Source organism: Bubalus kerabau, chromosome 1, assembly GCF_029407905.1.
Source record: "Bubalus kerabau isolate K-KA32 ecotype Philippines breed swamp buffalo chromosome 1, PCC_UOA_SB_1v2, whole genome shotgun sequence".
Taxonomy (NCBI): Eukaryota; Metazoa; Chordata; class Mammalia; order Artiodactyla; family Bovidae; genus Bubalus; species Bubalus kerabau.
In genome coordinates, this window is record NC_073624.1 from 94,603,762 (window position 1) to 94,620,597 (window position 16,836).

General features: G+C 50.8%; 1 protein-coding gene across 1 annotated transcript in view; it reads left to right on the forward strand.

Annotated features, from left to right (window-relative positions):
- The window catches only part of ACVR1B (activin A receptor type 1B), a 33,854-nt gene extending 23,013 nt beyond the window's left edge, over positions 1-10,841 (forward strand). Inside the window, exons 5-9 of the mRNA XM_055583790.1 lie at positions 880-1,047; positions 2,319-2,475; positions 3,474-3,598; positions 6,231-6,361; positions 7,737-10,841. Of these exons, the coding sequence (XP_055439765.1) occupies positions 880-1,047; positions 2,319-2,475; positions 3,474-3,598; positions 6,231-6,361; positions 7,737-7,862 (707 nt within the window). The 3' untranslated portion in view covers positions 7,863-10,841. The remainder of the gene's footprint in view (positions 1-879; positions 1,048-2,318; positions 2,476-3,473; positions 3,599-6,230; positions 6,362-7,736) is intronic.
- The last annotated feature ends 5,995 nt before the right edge of the window (positions 10,842-16,836 follow it).

Below are 16,836 nucleotides of genomic sequence, written 5' to 3' on the forward strand. Positions count from 1 at the left end.
TGTCTTTTTAGCATGATATGTATAGTGTAGGGCCCTAGAACTAGGTCCAGCTTGGAATTTGGGAGATCTCAATCCAATTTCCAGTCTTCATATTGACAGTAGCACAAGCTCATTAGATTACCAGCTTTGGTTTTCCTTTCTCTCCCTCCCTCCCTCCCTCCATCCCCCTGTACACTGCACACCCCCCGCCCCTTGGATGAAAGTGTGTGCTCACTGCCTCCCATTGCTCTTCCGAGGCTAAGATTCCTCTCTGGAATCCTTGGAAAGTGTCCTCTTCATGTATTGAAAAGCATTTTTGGCCGGGAACACAGTAATGCACAAAGGAGCTCTTTCCTCCTCTCACGGAGAGCTCATAGCCTGGTAAGAGCAGTGGACTTCAGAGGAGTGCTACAGATGGGCCTGGTGCTGGGGTCGGGCTGTGCTCGAAGGGTCTTGGAGCACAGAGGAGGGCCTGCGAAGCCTTCCTCCTTGATAGGGAGGACACAGCCAGTCATGGTTTTGATGAGTGGGTCTTGTCAGGATCAGAAGCAAAAGAAACAGATGCCCCTGTTACTTCCCCTAAGCACGTGCTCCCTCTTCTTCTGAAGGCCTCACATTTCACATTTGGAATAGGGGAGGCATGGTTTAGAATCCTACAGCCCCCTGCCGGAAGGGAGAGGTCTAACCAAGGCAAGCTGTTCTTCTTATCTTCCTGGAGCCCAAAGCTGTGGATGGCTGTAGATGACAAGGGCACCGAGGGGCCTCAGGAGGTGTGGGGGCAAGGAGCAGGGGTTCGGGGGTCACGGGGGGTTTGCGTGGCACATACACGCTTCCTCGCCAACCTTCCCCTTTATGATGGTAGTTGTGCCTTTTCTGGAACTCTTCTGTGGTCCTCCGCAGATAACGGCACCTGGACACAGCTGTGGCTCGTGTCGGACTATCACGAGCACGGCTCCCTGTTTGACTATCTGAACCGGTACACGGTGACCATCGAGGGGATGATCAAGCTGGCCTTGTCTGCCGCCAGCGGGCTAGCGCACCTGCACATGGAGATCGTGGGCACCCAGGGTGAGTGGGGCTGCTGAGCAAGTGTCCCGTCCCTGCCGAGGAGCTCCTGTGCGCTGAGCGAGCTGGAGCTGGGCCTCAGCAATGGGGGTCTGGTCTAAGGGAGAGGGGTTTGAGCTTCACTTGAGCAAGAACGAGAGGTGCCTCTGCTTTTAGAGCGATTCATGGGGTCACAAAGAGTCGGACACGACTGAGCAACTGAACTGAACTGAACTGAGGGACTTCTGTGGGAAATGTTGATTGTTTGTTCCCCATGTCCTGGCGTGGTTGGTGGTTGGGGAGCTGGTGTTAACTGAGAGATCGTCTCAGATGCCCACAGTTCACAGGTAAATGAAGGGACTGAGAAGATGGATTGAACCACGGTGGTGAGATTCAGTTTAGTGAGCGCACGCGCTCATCGTTGGGTCAGCTGGATGGTTAGACACTGGGCTGTACTATCTGGCAGGGCTCTCCTGGAGGAGCACTACCTCGGGAGTCCCTGCTTGTTGACTGACATCAGCCTTTTGCGAGCTCCCAGGTCTTGGCATGTGGCACGTTGCTTCCTGGTGCATGGTCAGTCGGGCAGGAGCTCTTTCTGTCTGTGATCAAAAACCAGCCGTGGGAGTTTGACACTATCCCTAGACTCTGCAGAGAAAGTAGTGGTTCTTACTTCCCCTGTTTGGTTCTGAGCACCTAGCCAGTGCAGCCGCTTTTTCTCAAGCCCTCGACTATGCTGTACAGGAGTATATGAGTTCAGGGAAGGTGAGCAGGAACAGCATTCATAAAGTAATATTAGCTAATCCGCATGCCTTTCTAAGCGCTTGGCTCACCTACATTAATATATGTAACTTACACAACATTCCCGTGAAGTACTGGTGTTTGGGTTTCCCAGGTGGTGCTAGTGGTAAAGAACCTGCCTGCCAACGCAGGAGACATTAGAGACGTGGGTTCAATCCCTGGGTCGGCAGGATCCCCTGGAGGAAGGCATGGCAGCCCACTCCAGAATGCTTGCCTGGAGAATCCCAGGGATAGAGGAGCCTGGTGGGCTGCAGTCCATAGTGTCCCAAAGAGTCGGACACGACTGAAGCCACTCGGCACGCACGCACACACTGGTGTTCACTCTCATTTTATGGATGAGGTGACCAATGTATAGACAGATTAAGTTGCATTTACAGGGTTACTGGGTTAGTGGGGGGCAAAACCAGAACTGAAACCCACATATCCGGCTGCAGAGACTATGCTTTAAATGCTTATGCTGTCTTTCTCTAAAGATCCCTGTTTTTTTCCTCCACCAGGGAAACCTGGAATTGCTCATCGAGACTTAAAGTCAAAGAACATCCTGGTGAAGAAAAATGGCATGTGTGCCATCGCAGACCTGGGTTTGGCTGTCCGTCACGATGCAGTCACAGACACCATTGACATTGCCCCTAACCAGAGGGTGGGAACTAAACGGTAGGAAGGCCCAGGGCCTGTTCCCTTGCCCGACACTTGTACTGAGTAGCCCCTGTGTGCCCTTGTCCATGTGTGCGGGAGAAGGAGTGTGGTCTCAGACAGCTGGCGGTTGCACTGAACTCCTGCCCCAACACTGGAAAGCCACACTGGTTGCATGGAGCAGATCCAAGTGCCAGCAGCATACCTCCATAGACCCGTATGCCCACAGGCACTGGCGCATTGGGCAGGTGAGGCAGCAGAGAAAGAGAGCTTGGAGCAAGGTTTGGAAGGGGAACGGGCGCCAGGCTTGGCTAGCGGGAAGGGAGAGTGCAGTCTGAAGGGATGGCCTATGCAGGACTCCTGAGGAGGCAGAGTGCATGTTTTGCTTGGGGTTTAGAGAGCAGTTTCACCTAGCAAGAGCAGAGGTGCTCCAGCGTAGAAAATAAGGGGCCCCCTTCAGGACTGTGGGGCCTCCCTCCTGCTTCATAGAAAAGGAAAGTAAGAAATAAGGGACCAGGACTTCCCTGGTGGTCCCGGGGCTAAGACTCCACGTTCCATGCAGGGGGCCCAGGTTTGATCCTTGGTCGGGGAGCTAGAGCTCACATGCTGCAACTAAGAGTGTGTGCCACACGAAGATCAGAGATCCTGTGCGGCTCAGCCAAGACCCCGCATAGCCTAATAAGTAACTAAATACTTAGGAAAAGAACTAAGGGACAGGGATTCCCCTACTGGTCCAGTGATTAGGAATCTGCCCTTCATTGCAGGTGGCACAGGTTTGATCGCTGATAGGGGAACTAAGACCCCACATGCCGAGCGGCTTGGCAAAAAATTTAAAAAAAGAAATGAATGAATGCAAAACATGGGAGTTCGCAGTGAGAAGAATCCATCACTTCCTCCCCTCCAAGGGGCAGTCTTTGGTGACGGCTTTCCCACATTCAGGGGGCCCTTGAACCAGTGCTTTGCGTCAGGAGAGAAGTCATTGTTTTCCATGCATGACCACATTTCCTTTGCTGTTGCAGATACATGGCCCCCGAAGTGCTCGATGAAACCATCAACATGAAGCACTTCGACTCCTTTAAATGTGCTGATATCTATGCCCTTGGTCTTGTGTACTGGGAGATTGCTCGAAGATGCAACTCTGGAGGTACCTTTCTTCCTGCCTTCCCTGCTCCTACCTCCCAGTCCAGAGTGCCAGGCCACCTGAGAGCCTGGGTTTTGACTGCAGCCTCCTTTCTTTACACAGCTTGTCAGATGCCTCATGCTAGCACGCGTCGCACGTAGGATTCTCATCCAAGAGGAGGGAGGGGACCTGGGAGCAGCAGTTGCTAAGAGTGTGTTTACTCTTGTTTTATGTTGTGGTGACCATTCCAGAGGCTCATTTAGCTTTTTTTTTTTTTTTTAAACACACTGTCTTTAGTGGTCTGTTGAGGTTGGGAAAGCCCTGGGCAGGAATAGCACAGGACTAATGCATGGGGTCTCCTTCACACAGAAGGCAGGGTATTCTGACACAGTGGCTCTCAAGCCACGTACCTGGGGAACGTGGGATTTTATTGATAATGGTGATTTCTCAATTCATAGGAGAAAGCTTACTAGCACATAGAATTTTTCTTCTGTAATATTTTCTTAAATCTTTGGCATTTGCAACTGCTCGACCATGTCAGAACCCAGTGAAAAGCAGTATCGGATTTGGCAGAAAACACTGTTTATTATCAGCTTAGTACGTTAGAATTTTACAGTGAGTTCCAAGTATTCTGTCACAAGATCAAGTTCAAGAGTCACTAGAACCCTGTCCTCAGCCATTTATCTTTGATGTAAGAGATTCCAGATTAGTTGAAGTGAATTAAATTAATGAAAAAGAACTGGTGGGTGTTCCAGCAGAGCCCTTTCTGTGTTGTACTGCCATTTTCCTTTCTATGACATGTTTGGTAAGGTCCGAATCATAGGGAGGCATCTAGGTATTGTACATCTTAAGTTTTGATCATGCTATACAAATAAAACAGATGAAGATATATCTAGCCACACAGATTTTAAACTGTGAACAAGTTAAATTTTTCTTTTTCCATACCATCCGGAAATTGGGGTTAAGTATATAATAATTGTACTGAGATTTATTCACCACTTGCTGTGTATACACTCACTTAATCTTTACTGCAAACCTAGGAAGTGGGTACTGTTCGTTGTCACCATTTTGTAGATGAAGAAGATGAGTCACAGGTTAGGTGATTTGCCCAGAGTCACACTGCTAATAAGCTAGGGTTCAGACCTTGCAGACTGAGGCCAGAGATGACGCTAACTGCATCTTAGCTAGTTACCAAGTCAGACTCCATTTAAAAATCGGTCGCATCAGCTCAGGACAGTAGAATTTTTCTGGAAAAAAAGGCATGAGAAAGTTACATTTAAGTTTTTTAAATACTAATAACTTTTTATTATGGAAAATATTTCCATTTGTAGCTGTAGAAGGTAAAAGACTTCAAAACTGTTATTACACTGTAAAAACCAACAGTAATTCTTTTTTTAAAATTGTTTAGCTATTTTGGTGTGTTTCCTGGCTGTTTCTCTTTCAGTTAGTTAGTTAATTGGGCTGTGTCAGGTCGTGGCACCCAGGGTCTTCACTGTGTCATGCGGGATCTTTCCTTGCAGTGCTCAGACTCTCTAATTGTGGCTCACACGCTTAGTTACTTCGAGGCATCTGGGATCTTAGTTCCCCCACCAGGGATCGAACCCAAGTCCCCTGCATTGCAGGACAGATTCTTAACCACTGGACCACAGGGGAGGTCCCAGTTGTTCTTAATATCATTTAACATTAGTTAGTATTGAGATTTCCTCAGTTGTCTCCTAATTTTTTTAAAAGCAGCTTGATAAATGTCTATCCACGGCAGTTGATTGGTATACCTCTTAAGTCTCTTATGATGTACAGCTTACCACTCCATTTTTTTTTTTTTTTTATTCTGCAGTTTTTAAAGTTGGAGAATCCAGGTCCTTTGTCCTGTAAGATTTTCCTATGTAGATTTTCCTGATTGCTTCTTTATGGAGTTTATACATTCCGCCGTTTCTGTGAATTTCCTATGGGAATTACATCTAAAGACTAGAATCATTTTTCCCCAAAAATCCTTCCGTTAAAGGCACATATAATGGTGGTTATTTCTCTTTTTGTGGTAACAGCCATCGTTGATCATTGTCCAAATCCAGATTTATCAGAGGTTGAAAAGTGCCAGCGTTCCAATTCTGTCAAACTTCTCATATTAGCTAGATTTTTAATTCAAGAGAAACTTCCCTTTATTGTCTCTTTGGTTACAGGGATGTTTAATTTGAAAAGGAAAGGCAGGAAAAACACTTGATTCTTTCCATTTATTTACCATTTTTCAAAATAATGAGTTTATTCTCTATCATCCTACAAAGGTGACTGAAGTTTTGGTTTGTTTCTTCTTAGTGTCATCATGAACTGATGATCTAAAATATTTGTTTCCATTGATGTTATAAGTCTTACTATTGCTTAAATATTCTCATCTTTGGCCAGTTGGGAGCTTTTCAAGGTGGTCCTTTCTGACATGACCTTAGTAGTCTTTGACAGTTTCCTGCTTTTTGTTATGGAAAAGATGTTCCTGGCTAATCCTGTGTATCTTTTGTCCCACACCTGCACTGACCAAGCTCTCCAAGGGCCCCCAGTTCCTCTTAGCGGGAGGCCGGGTTTACTGACCATGACATAAGTATTGTCACTGGCTTTTGAGTAATCCCTTCCTTTTGATAACTCTGGTGGATATTTTCTTTTCTCCTAGGGGTCCATGAAGAATATCAGCTGCCATATTATGACCTAGTGCCCTCTGACCCTTCCATCGAGGAGATGCGGAAGGTTGTATGTGACCAGAAGCTCCGCCCCAACATCCCCAACTGGTGGCAGAGTTACGAGGTAGGAAGCTGCCCTGTCTCCTGTGCTTTTCTATCTGCCCTGTTTCTCTACCTTAGAGAAGGGTTTCCCAAAAATGGGGCCAACCCCAGGGCTACTACCTGTGTAATAATAGTTATTATATTACTATTACATGCTTTATATACTAAGCCATTGTCTTGGACACCGTAGGGTCCCCTTTGGAACCTAGAAGAAGAAAGGCTTGGTTGCAAGACACAGATCAGAGACAAAAAGTCTGAGTGGGGCTGTTAGACCTGTCCAACTAGAAAAATGGTTTTGGAGCCATAGTGGGTGAGCTGAGCTCTATAGAAGAGTTCAGAAGCATCATCCACAGAGGGTCAGCAAATGAGAGGTGGACCCAGTGAGAAAACAGGTCTGAGGGAGGTGGCTTTCTGAAAACTCGGAAGCGAGGAGGGTGCAGAGGGTTTGGATTTGGGGTTAGTGGTGGATGAAGTGGGAAGGGGACGACATTCAGTGGAAATAATAGATGCGAGGACAAATTTATGATCTAGATTCCTAATAAACCTGGAGTTGTGGGGTGCTAGAGTCTTTGGGGCGCGGGATTTGCTTAGCTAGTGCTCCTGGGCCCTCTTCACTGGTGGCTGTGCTTTAAGGCGTGTCACCGCTAGAGGGCAGCTCTGCATCGAGGACGCGCATGACAGAGCAGCATTTTCCAAAGTTTTCCTTAGAACCTCAGGGCCTGTTTACTTCAGAGGGTGAGGGAAGCAGAGAGCCAGTCTCTAGCTGCCCCCCACACTCCGTCTTCAGTCAGGGCTCTTCGTGGGTTGGGACTCCGCTTGGCAAAACAGATCCCACTGCTGAAAGGAATCGAAAACACTGGCCTGGGGCAGCAGTCAGGGAGCTCTGTAGCCTCCACCGGCAACTCTCCAGATCCACCCCTCGCCTGTCCACATGGCCGCCTGTGTCATCCAGGCCCTGGCTGCAAACTGCTGCCTCTGACAGTCAAGACCATCTTTCAGGGGCTGCCTCCTCCCCTTCCTCCTCTGCTGTGTCTCTGTGGGTGAACGTGGGGTCACCGCTGCGTGCGCGCGCCTGCTGGGGGTGTCCCTGCTGTGCCTGGTTCACTTGCTACTTTGAGAAAGCCATCAGTAAACAGTCATAAGTGTGGATGCTCGGACCTTCCAGAAGTGGTTTTCAGATCACAGGCTGTGGCAGATCTTGCTCGCAAGATCACCCAGACTTGGGGGAATGGCAGACCGTGCTTGCGGAAAAGGCCCCTCCCCAGACTGTCCCTTAAGGACTGGCGAGCCCTAGGGGGAGTGGGGCTTGTGGGCATTTCCCCAGGGTCAGAAGGAGGGCAGGTGGGGGATCAGGCAGGTAACAGCGGGCAGGCTCCAGTGACACCGTTTCTGTGCAGGCGCTGCGGGTGATGGGGAAGATGATGCGGGAGTGCTGGTACGCCAACGGCGCAGCCCGCCTGACTGCGCTGCGCATCAAGAAGACCCTCTCCCAGCTCAGTGTGCAGGAGGACGTGAAGATCTAGCTGCCCCTCCCACAGCCGCCAGGCCGCGGGACCTACAGTCGAGCGGCCGTGTTGAGCATCAGATGGAGGCCTACCTCTCGTTTCTGCCCAGCCCTCTGTGGCCAGGAGTTTGGCCCACAGAGGGACAGAGCCCGGGAGACTCGCTCACTCCCACGATGGGTTTGAGACACAGACACCTTTGATATTTACCTCCTAGTGGCATGGAGCCTCTGAGAGCGAATGGCATGGAGAACTCAATGCCGTGACCCGGACCGGCTGTCGTGGGATGTCCCACAAAGCCCGGTGCCCCCAGCAAGGAGCCTGGTGTGGCGACAAGCGGCCCAGGAGGAGCTGAGTGTGGCCTGTGCTGAGCAGCACTGAGGGCTTTACCCCGGGACCAACCCCAGTGCAGCGAGCGGCCCCGGGAACCAGAAAGATGGCCCCATCCTGGCAGCTCCAGGTCTCCGGCTCCTCTCCGCCCGCGAGGACCCCTGGAGGGACTGCTGGTGCCTGTCTGTCCAGCTGTGTGTGCATGTGCCGAGGTGCGTCCCCTGTTGTGCCTGGTCTGTGCCACGCCCTTACACGTGTGTGTGTGTACGTGTGTGTCTGTGGGTGCGCACTTGCCTGCTTGAGCTTCTCGTGCATGTGCAGGTCGGGGCTGTGGTCGTCATGCCGTGTCTGCGTGCCGGTGCCTCTGTTCAGTAGTGAGCCGCGTCTAGTTTCCCTGGTGCCCCTCCTGGTGGGCTCCTTCCCCACCCCTCCTTCCAGAGCCCCCACTCCACAGTGGTACCCCCTCCCCAGCAGGCTATGCCGCCTGGCCCTCCTTCTCCACTTCAGACTGTGGAACCAAAGCTGGCCCAGTTGTCTGTGTCAGGCGAGGCTTTTGGGTCCAAATGTGAGGGAAGAGGGTGGGATGGGCAGGGCAAGAATCTCGGCGGAAACATGGGGTATTGTGGTCAGCGGCCACCGTGGGACATGAGCCAGCCTAAGGGCATCATCCTCAGCGGCGTCAAGGAGGGGCCGAGGAATTTGCAGCCCAGACCTGGGGAGACTCAGACTGGAATGTCACATCTGTCTTTCATATCCCAGATTCTGGAGACAGCAATGTGTATTTTCGGTGGTGGTGGGTTTAGGGAGGGGAAGGAAAGCGGGGAGGAGGACTGGGGAGGGAGGCTGGGGTGGGGGGAGGCATCTGCATGGGTCTTTTACTGGGTTATCCGATCACGGTGGAGGGAAGATGTGAGACTTGCATCCACTTCAGGGGCTTTACTAAAGGGAACAGCCTGAGCTGAACCTGTTATTTAACCTGAGTGTAGTATTTAACGACGTCTAGAAGCACGGTTGTGGGTGGTGGTTCGGTCAGCATATCTTAGGTATATAATAACTTTGAAGCCATAACTTAACTGGAGTGGTTTGGTTTTCTTTCTTTTTTTTCTTTTTTTTTTTTTTTAATTTTATTGGGAGGGTCTGGATTTTAACTTTTTTTAAATACTGTTAAGTTTTTATAAAAGGAAAACCATCTCTATGTGATAATTACCTCTCAATCCATTTGTTTTTAAGGAAATCCCTATAAAAACAACCACACACACACAAAATGCTTCAATCAGACGCACACAGCTCAATCACACTGGAAATATCTGTCCTTGTACCTGAGCCTGCTCCCCCCCAACTCAGCTGCGAGAGTTCCTCTGCCCTGGGGGTTGGTCTCGCTGGCGTCCTGCCTCCCTGCCCAGTCCCACCCAAAGTGGGTTTTGCACTGGGGCTCTAGCTTTTTGTGCGTCGCCCACAGGTTGCACCTTCTCAACCAGGCACTCACTCAGCAGACACTCGCTGAGTGCCAGCTGGGTGTCAGGCCCCATGCTGGGTGCTGGGAAATGCATCTGTGAACAAGACAGGCTTGGGTCCTGCTCTTGGAGCACTGACAGTGGGACTCAGTCGAGTCAGGGGGTGCCTATCTTGAGACCAGAAGTTTTCATAGTTGGATCTGAGCCTTTTGAGCCTGGAGCGATTGCTCTTATACAAGACCACTAAGGAGGCGAGGATGTCCCCCTGTCCCCCACCAAAGAGGCCGGTGGTGGGCAATGAAACCTCCCATCACTGCGTTCATCCAGAGCCCCCTTCCTGCCCCCCAGGGGAGGCACAGTGTGTGTGCAGCCTCAGCGCATCCCTGCCTCTAGCCCAGCGATTCTCTGCCAAAGCTTGTGGAGGAGGGGGGGAGCCCTCCCCCCACTTCCATCCGTCTCCCCAGTGCCCTGGCCTTCCTATTTATTTTCCCAGTGTAGTGCTTTCCTTGCGTTAAAGGAGATCTTCCCCTCACCCTTTGGGCCAATTTACTGGCTACTGACTAATTTCCCTTAAATACCAATTGTGTCATTAGGGGGTCTTCTCTCCCTACCCCTGCTGACGCACTTCCCCCTTGTTGTCTGCCCTCTGGCAGAGCTTGGCGGGTTATGGGAGCTGATGGAACTCAGACTCCTCACTCCCTGCCTCAACCAGCCTCTGGGATCTGCCGACACTCCTCGACCCAGGGACTCCCAAGCCACTAGCCCACTCCCCAGGTGGCCCAGCTGTCCTCACCACACACTCCTCCTCCACCTCCGGGGAAGACTGAGCAGTTTTGGGGGGACGCTCCCAGCCCCACTGCCGCCACTCTTAACCCAAGAGTTAGGAGTTAGAGAGTTGGGGAGAAACTAAAGCTGTGGTTTTGGCTCCCTGAGGCTAACCCTGATCCATAGGGCTACCTGCACCTCTGGATTTTGGATTCACAGACCAAGTCCAAGCCCGTTCTTACGTCGCCATCAAGGCCCCCGAACGGCATTCTCGGTACTTCTGTTTGTTTTTGTACATTTTATTAGAATGGACTGTAAAATAGCCACTTAGACACTTTACCTCTTCAGTATGCAAATGTAAATAAGTTGTAATATAGGAAATCTTTTGTTTTAATATAAGAATGAGCCTGTCCAATTTCTGCTGTACATTATTAAAGTTTTATTCACAGAGCCTCTCTGGTGCCATCTGTTTTACAGCTGTAGACCGACTGGCTGCCCAGCCTTTGTCAGGGGAGTTGGGCAGATGCTCTCAGGCAGTGTCTTTCCCCTCCCACTTGCCAGGGTATGATGTTCATTAACATCTGCTACAGCAGCTCACGTCTGAAGAGGACCTGATTGGAGCATCAGGGAGTCTTCTTGAGGCTGTTCCTCTGCATTTCATAGAGGGAGGGCCTGACCTGGAGAGGGAGTGGAGGACAAACTCAACACCTTCTCTTGGGCTTTGTCTTTATTTGTCTTTTAGCAGTTTTCTGTTTATATAAAAGAGGGTCTTGATCCTGGTAAGTCACCAGCCACCTAGTCTCAACAGCAGCCTAGGCCCTCAGTTTTCGCTTCCCCACTCCTGACTTGGAATAGAAATCTGAATTTGGGGATGGGTTAGGGGACTTTGAAATGGGAGTGTACAGTGGTTACTCTGGGATATTCAGTGGGTGGGTGGCTGTGAATGTCTTTAAAAATCTCTAGACCAAGGAACCCAAGAGAAAAAGTCTAGAATCATAGAATCTCAAGTTTAGACGGGACTCCAGAGGTCCACCACCCATCACGTGCCTAACTCCCCCACAGCATCCCCGCCAAGTGGCCGTAGCCTCATGCCGTGACACTCAGGACCACAGCCTCCACCTGCCGGCCATCTGCTCAGTGGACAGCTCTTCCTTACATAGGACTGGGCAGCCTCCCTGTGAGTTCTCTCCACAGATGGTTCAGAGCACTAATTCTCTTTTCCATTTAAGGTCCCTTAAAATACTGGAAGGCAGCTGTTATGTTATCATGAATCTTGCAGAGCTTAGCGCTTCTCCCATTAATATTTAGCAAATACGTATTTAAAAGTTCCTGTGTGCTAGGCAGTGTGCCAAAATGGGCCATACATACATAAACTGCTTTCATCCTCAAAACAACGTGAGGTGGCCATTATTATCCTGTGTGGATTCGGAAACTGACGGTTAGAGAAGACAAATTGCCCACGTACGTAGCTCACAGGGGTGGAAAAGACCTTGGGTCCACGGTGTCTGGCCAGAGGCTGCAGCCCCTCGGCCTCAGCACATCCTGTCTCCGTGATGCCATGTCCTTCCCACACGCTGGCTGCTCACCGAGGACCTGGCTGGAGCCTGGGGCCGCGGAGGGCACGTAGCGCTCCACCCGGACATTGACTTGACAGCACAGACGAGGACGAGAATCCCAGACTGCCTGACACCTTCAGGTGACATCCCAGGCCTGCACCTCATGTCGCGGGTTGAGTAAAATCCAGCCCCCTTCCTCCATCCTGTATGTGAGAAATCGGTATTTTTGAACTCAAGTGCAGGATGTTATGTGTATACCCCATAAATTTTACCATAGAACCTGCCCATAGCTCCAGCCTCTCAATATTTTAAAATTCTGATTTGTTACCCAGAGTTTTCTATTGTCCTGTCATCTGAGACTGGGGGGCTGGAGAAAATCAAGCAACTTTCCCCTAGAAGTTGGCTTTTAAGTTTGGCATACGTCCCAGTAACCCAAATCAGCCGCTAATTAAGATTTCCTTGCATCCTGGCCAGAATTCTTTAATGAACAAAATGACAGCAAAGGCACAAGCACCTTGCAGAAGTAGCAAGGTAATCTTGTGTTTGTCGAAAGGAAAGGTGAAGTGGCTTATAGTGGACCTCATCCCAGTTCAAAAGCTTATCAGTAGTGAGTCATCTTGCCAACTATGGACCCCAAATCCACTAGGCTAAGAACTGCAGGTTCATCTTGCATCATTTTGAAAATCAGAATGGCAACCACACTGGGACCTCTTCTTGTGCCCTTGAAGGTCACTAACATTTGTAAGGCCCATGACACAGGAGACCTGAATTCATTTGAATGGTATACGACTGGGGGTTTTGTTGCCCACATTTAAAATTTCTGTCCCTGCCATCCTCTCACCAGACCATGTCTTCTGATCTAGAGGCTGGAGAAAATGCTTGCTAAGTACAACCAAAACAAGATGAGGGGTAGAATAGCAAAAGTTTAAGAGACACACAGGGACATGGGAGGGACATGTAATGAAGGCCTGGGGAAAGCTTTGGATCAAGACAGGAATGGTTTACTAGGGTTCACCAAGAAATGAAACTAATAGTATGGATGGATAGATACTTAAAGGAATTGAATCACACAACTGTGGGGCTGGCAAGTCAAGTCTACAGGGCAGGGTGACAGGCTAGAGAGCCAGGAAAGAAGGCAGTCTGGAGGCAAAATTTCTTCTTCCTCAAGGGACCGCAATCTTTTAAGCCCTTCGACTGATTAGGTAAAGCCCATCCACCCTGTGGAGGATTACCTGCTTTACTGCAAGTCTATTGACTTAAATGTTTATCACACCTAAAAACATAACTTCATAGTAACATCCAGACTGGTCTTTGACCAAACTCCTGGCACCACATCCCAAGAGGAGTTGGGCATCCCATGGCCAGATAGGATCAGATTTAAGGAATAAGGCAGATAGCTCTGGATCCGCCTGGGAATGGTCCTTGGAGGTCAAGGATGGAGGATAATGGGATAGGAAAGTTTAAGGAACAACAGGATGGACTGGGCTCTAAATTCATTATTATTAAGTAAGAAGCATTTGTTCAACAACCTTAGTGTGTAAAGCAGTAGGCAGAACAGAAGGACGAACAATCTGTGGCCCCTGCCCTTCTAGATGGAGTGAATCTATACAGAGAATAGGAGGGCAGGTTTTAGCAAGTCCCACTACAGAGCCATGTGTAGCGTGTCATGAGCACAGGTGAGGTGCCTACGGAAAGCCAGCTCTCCAGGGGCTCCCCACCAGATGGAATGGACTAGTTAATAGGTAATTACAATGGAGCGAAGTAAGTGCTATGATAAGGGAAGACACATAATACTCTGGGAACACAGGAAGATGGGGTCAAGAGAGGTGATGTCTCGTCTATTTGGGGTTTGGCATTGGCCTACTGACTGGGGACAGGAGATTTGGTCAAAAAGAGTGTGTCGCCATTCAAGAACTATTTGTGCCACAACTACCGAACCCATGCCCTAGCACCTGTGCTCTGCAGCAAAGCCCACCAAGAGAAGCCCACACACAAGGAAGAGTAACCCCTGCTGGCTGCAACTAGAGAAAGCCCAGGCACAGCAAGGAAGACCCAGCTAGCCAAAAGTAATTAATTAAAAAAAAAAAAACACCCATAAATGTTCAAAATCCTAGAGCAAGGGAGCCAGGCTGCAAAGAGGAAATCTCTTAGAGCTGTCATATGCTAAGAAGTCAGGACTGCATCCCTAGGGCCGCCAATGCCACCACCTCCCTGTGACAGCCACCTCAGACTGCTAATCTCCATCACTTTCCCTCCTGAGTCCCGACAGGGTCTCCAAATTCTTCTCAGTAGCGTGTTTATGTGGAGTTGTCCCATAAGGGAACAGCTCTTTGTCGTTCCACATGTAGGACTAAGTCCTCGGTGGGTTCTGAGCAGCAGAGTCACGTGATGTGTTTGCGGAAGAACACTTGAGAAGGCAGTTACTGGAGTGGTAGAGCAAGAAACGCTGGAGGACAGGGAGAGACAGTGGGTAGGATGCACGGGCTGGAAGCATGGTCAGACGTGGACAGCGAGGAGGAGCCAACTTCGGTTCGGAGTCTACAGGAGAATCTTAGCCTTGTGCACAGAGCTGTCCCTGGGAGGAGCCGGGGTGGACCACCAGAGCAGCTGTGTTTGCCAAGAGGGAGGAGATGTGGGAAGTCCGGGGCCCTGAAAGGTGTCGTTTTCTTTCCTAGCTATCTGTACCTGTCTGAAATGAGGCGGGATAAAATAATACATGCCCTCTGTCCTAAAAGTGGTAAGTGGATGCTGTAAGGAAAACTAGAGAGCTGACCCTTTCTCTTTTCTGCCAGTCTAACCTGTCCAAGCCTGAGATACTAATATCTTGCCATCCCACCTAGGAGGCAAGATGGTCCCTGGCCTCTGACTGGGACTAGACTCAGAGGCCACTGTATCCAACACAAACAAACTGCCATATCCGCCTTGCTCCAGTTCCCAGACCTGCCCCCCACCCCCCGCCCCTGCTGCTGGGCCTCCCTGGACCCCAGTGCCACACACAGACACTAGCCTGTGGAAACAGTTGGGAAATAGGAGCCATTAAGGAAAACAACCGCTCCCTGCCCAGTCAGCTGCCCACCAGCTGCCCAGGCCTCCCTCAGCATCCTGCACCCGGGGCCCAGCCCCATTCCTTCCCAGACAGCCAGCTGAGTCCCCAGCCCTCGCCCTCCCACCTCCCACTCAGAAGCAGTGGCAACACCCAGAAAGGGGCCCCAGTCCTGGGATGAAATGACCATGGGAGAGCCCTGACATTGACTCGGACACCAGAGGGGCCTGGGCTTCTGCAGCTCTTGCCCTGAGTACCTGGATCTCCTGATGGCAGCCAAGAGCTTGAGCAGGTGGGTGAGGACAGGACTCGGGACCATTGATGGTTAGGTGTCTGGGAAAGGGCTTGCCTCAAAGAAAGGGTCTCACCTAGGCCTCGTCCATTGGCCAAGCCCCCACATCTGTGCTCCCCCACTACAGACCAAGCCCTGTGTACCCTGAGAGCTAGGAGCCAGGACAGCTGGACCGAAAGGATGCAAAGCCTGGAAAATTCTTCTGAAAGCCTGGGACTTGCTCAGGAATAAGGTACAGATTGAGTGCAGATGTCTGCGGAGCCAGAGCAACAGGGCTTTGCTTTTACCAGGAGGCTTCCTTGGGGAGGAGAGTGGGGTGGGGAGGCGTCGTAGTATGAGGCTGCAGACAGAGTGCAGCGTGTCCCCCACCCCCATCCCCAGCCTTAAGGAGCTGCCGAAGATGGGATGAGGGGAGCAGATGCTACACTAGAGACTCAGGCTCAGGAGGAAGTGGTGGAGGATTGGAAAAGGCAGTTTTGTGGGCCCGGTGTACTGTCTGGCGCATGCAGGTTCCTGCACAGAAGAAGCCCACCGGCTGTCTGCCTTCTTCCTGAGGAATGTCACCTGCAGCCAGGCTTAGATCACAAATACAGCTTCCTAACAGGTGTGAAATTCCAGAACTTGGTGACCAAAGCAGAGCTTGGCATCTCAGCTGAACACAGTCCTTCTCAGGTGGAAGAGGAGCTCTGGGCCGGGGTCCTTAAAGTGGGGCTCTAGCACCTGCCGGACAGCCCTTCCCAGATTGATTTGAAGATTTTCCAAGAGATTCATGGCCAGCAGAGGGCACCACTACCCCACAGTATGCATCCCGGGGCTCCCCATTGCCTCCCTGGAGGAACTGGGAATATTGGGAGGAGGAAGCAGGCATGGATCTCTGAGCTCTCAGGCGGAGCTACCAGCAGCTGAATTAAACAGTCTCCAGAGCCAGGGAGGCTGGGCTCTTGTGGGTTCTAATGTTTGTTCTGCCACCGTCTTTCCCTCACTGCTTCAGTTTGCCACCTCCATTGAATGAGGGCTTGGTTCTCTTGGTGTCCACTCAGGACCACAAGGCCCTTTTCGGCTCTGAACTTCTGGGATTTGAGGAAATCATGCAATGAATGTGACAGAAATTGCATCTTCTGGGCCCACCTTTACTCTGGGATTCTCCAGAGTGCCCTGCCTGGAAAGAGGCAGAAACTTGAGTTTCACTTCTCTGGGGCTGTTCTCTCGCTTGGACGCGGAGAGGCAGACTGGCCTGGATGCTGACGGGAAGGCTCTGTCTCCACGTCAGTCTGAAGAAGGACTGTCTCAACAGGGCTTGCAGACACCGATGCTGTGACACCATGGCATCTGCTCCCCCAGGTTTTAGGCAAGGAGGTGTCCCTTAGGTACTACTGTGGGATAGGTGGGGTGGTAGTACAGAAGCACTCATAAGACGCCCTTTTGAGAGTCCCTTCAGGGATAGGCAAGGAGTGCAGAGAATAGAAACCATTGCCTCTCCTGCCTTCGCTCGCCTCCCCATCCCCACCCCCACCACAGATGCTGTCTGTCAGGAGAGGCAGCAGACGGTCCAGGG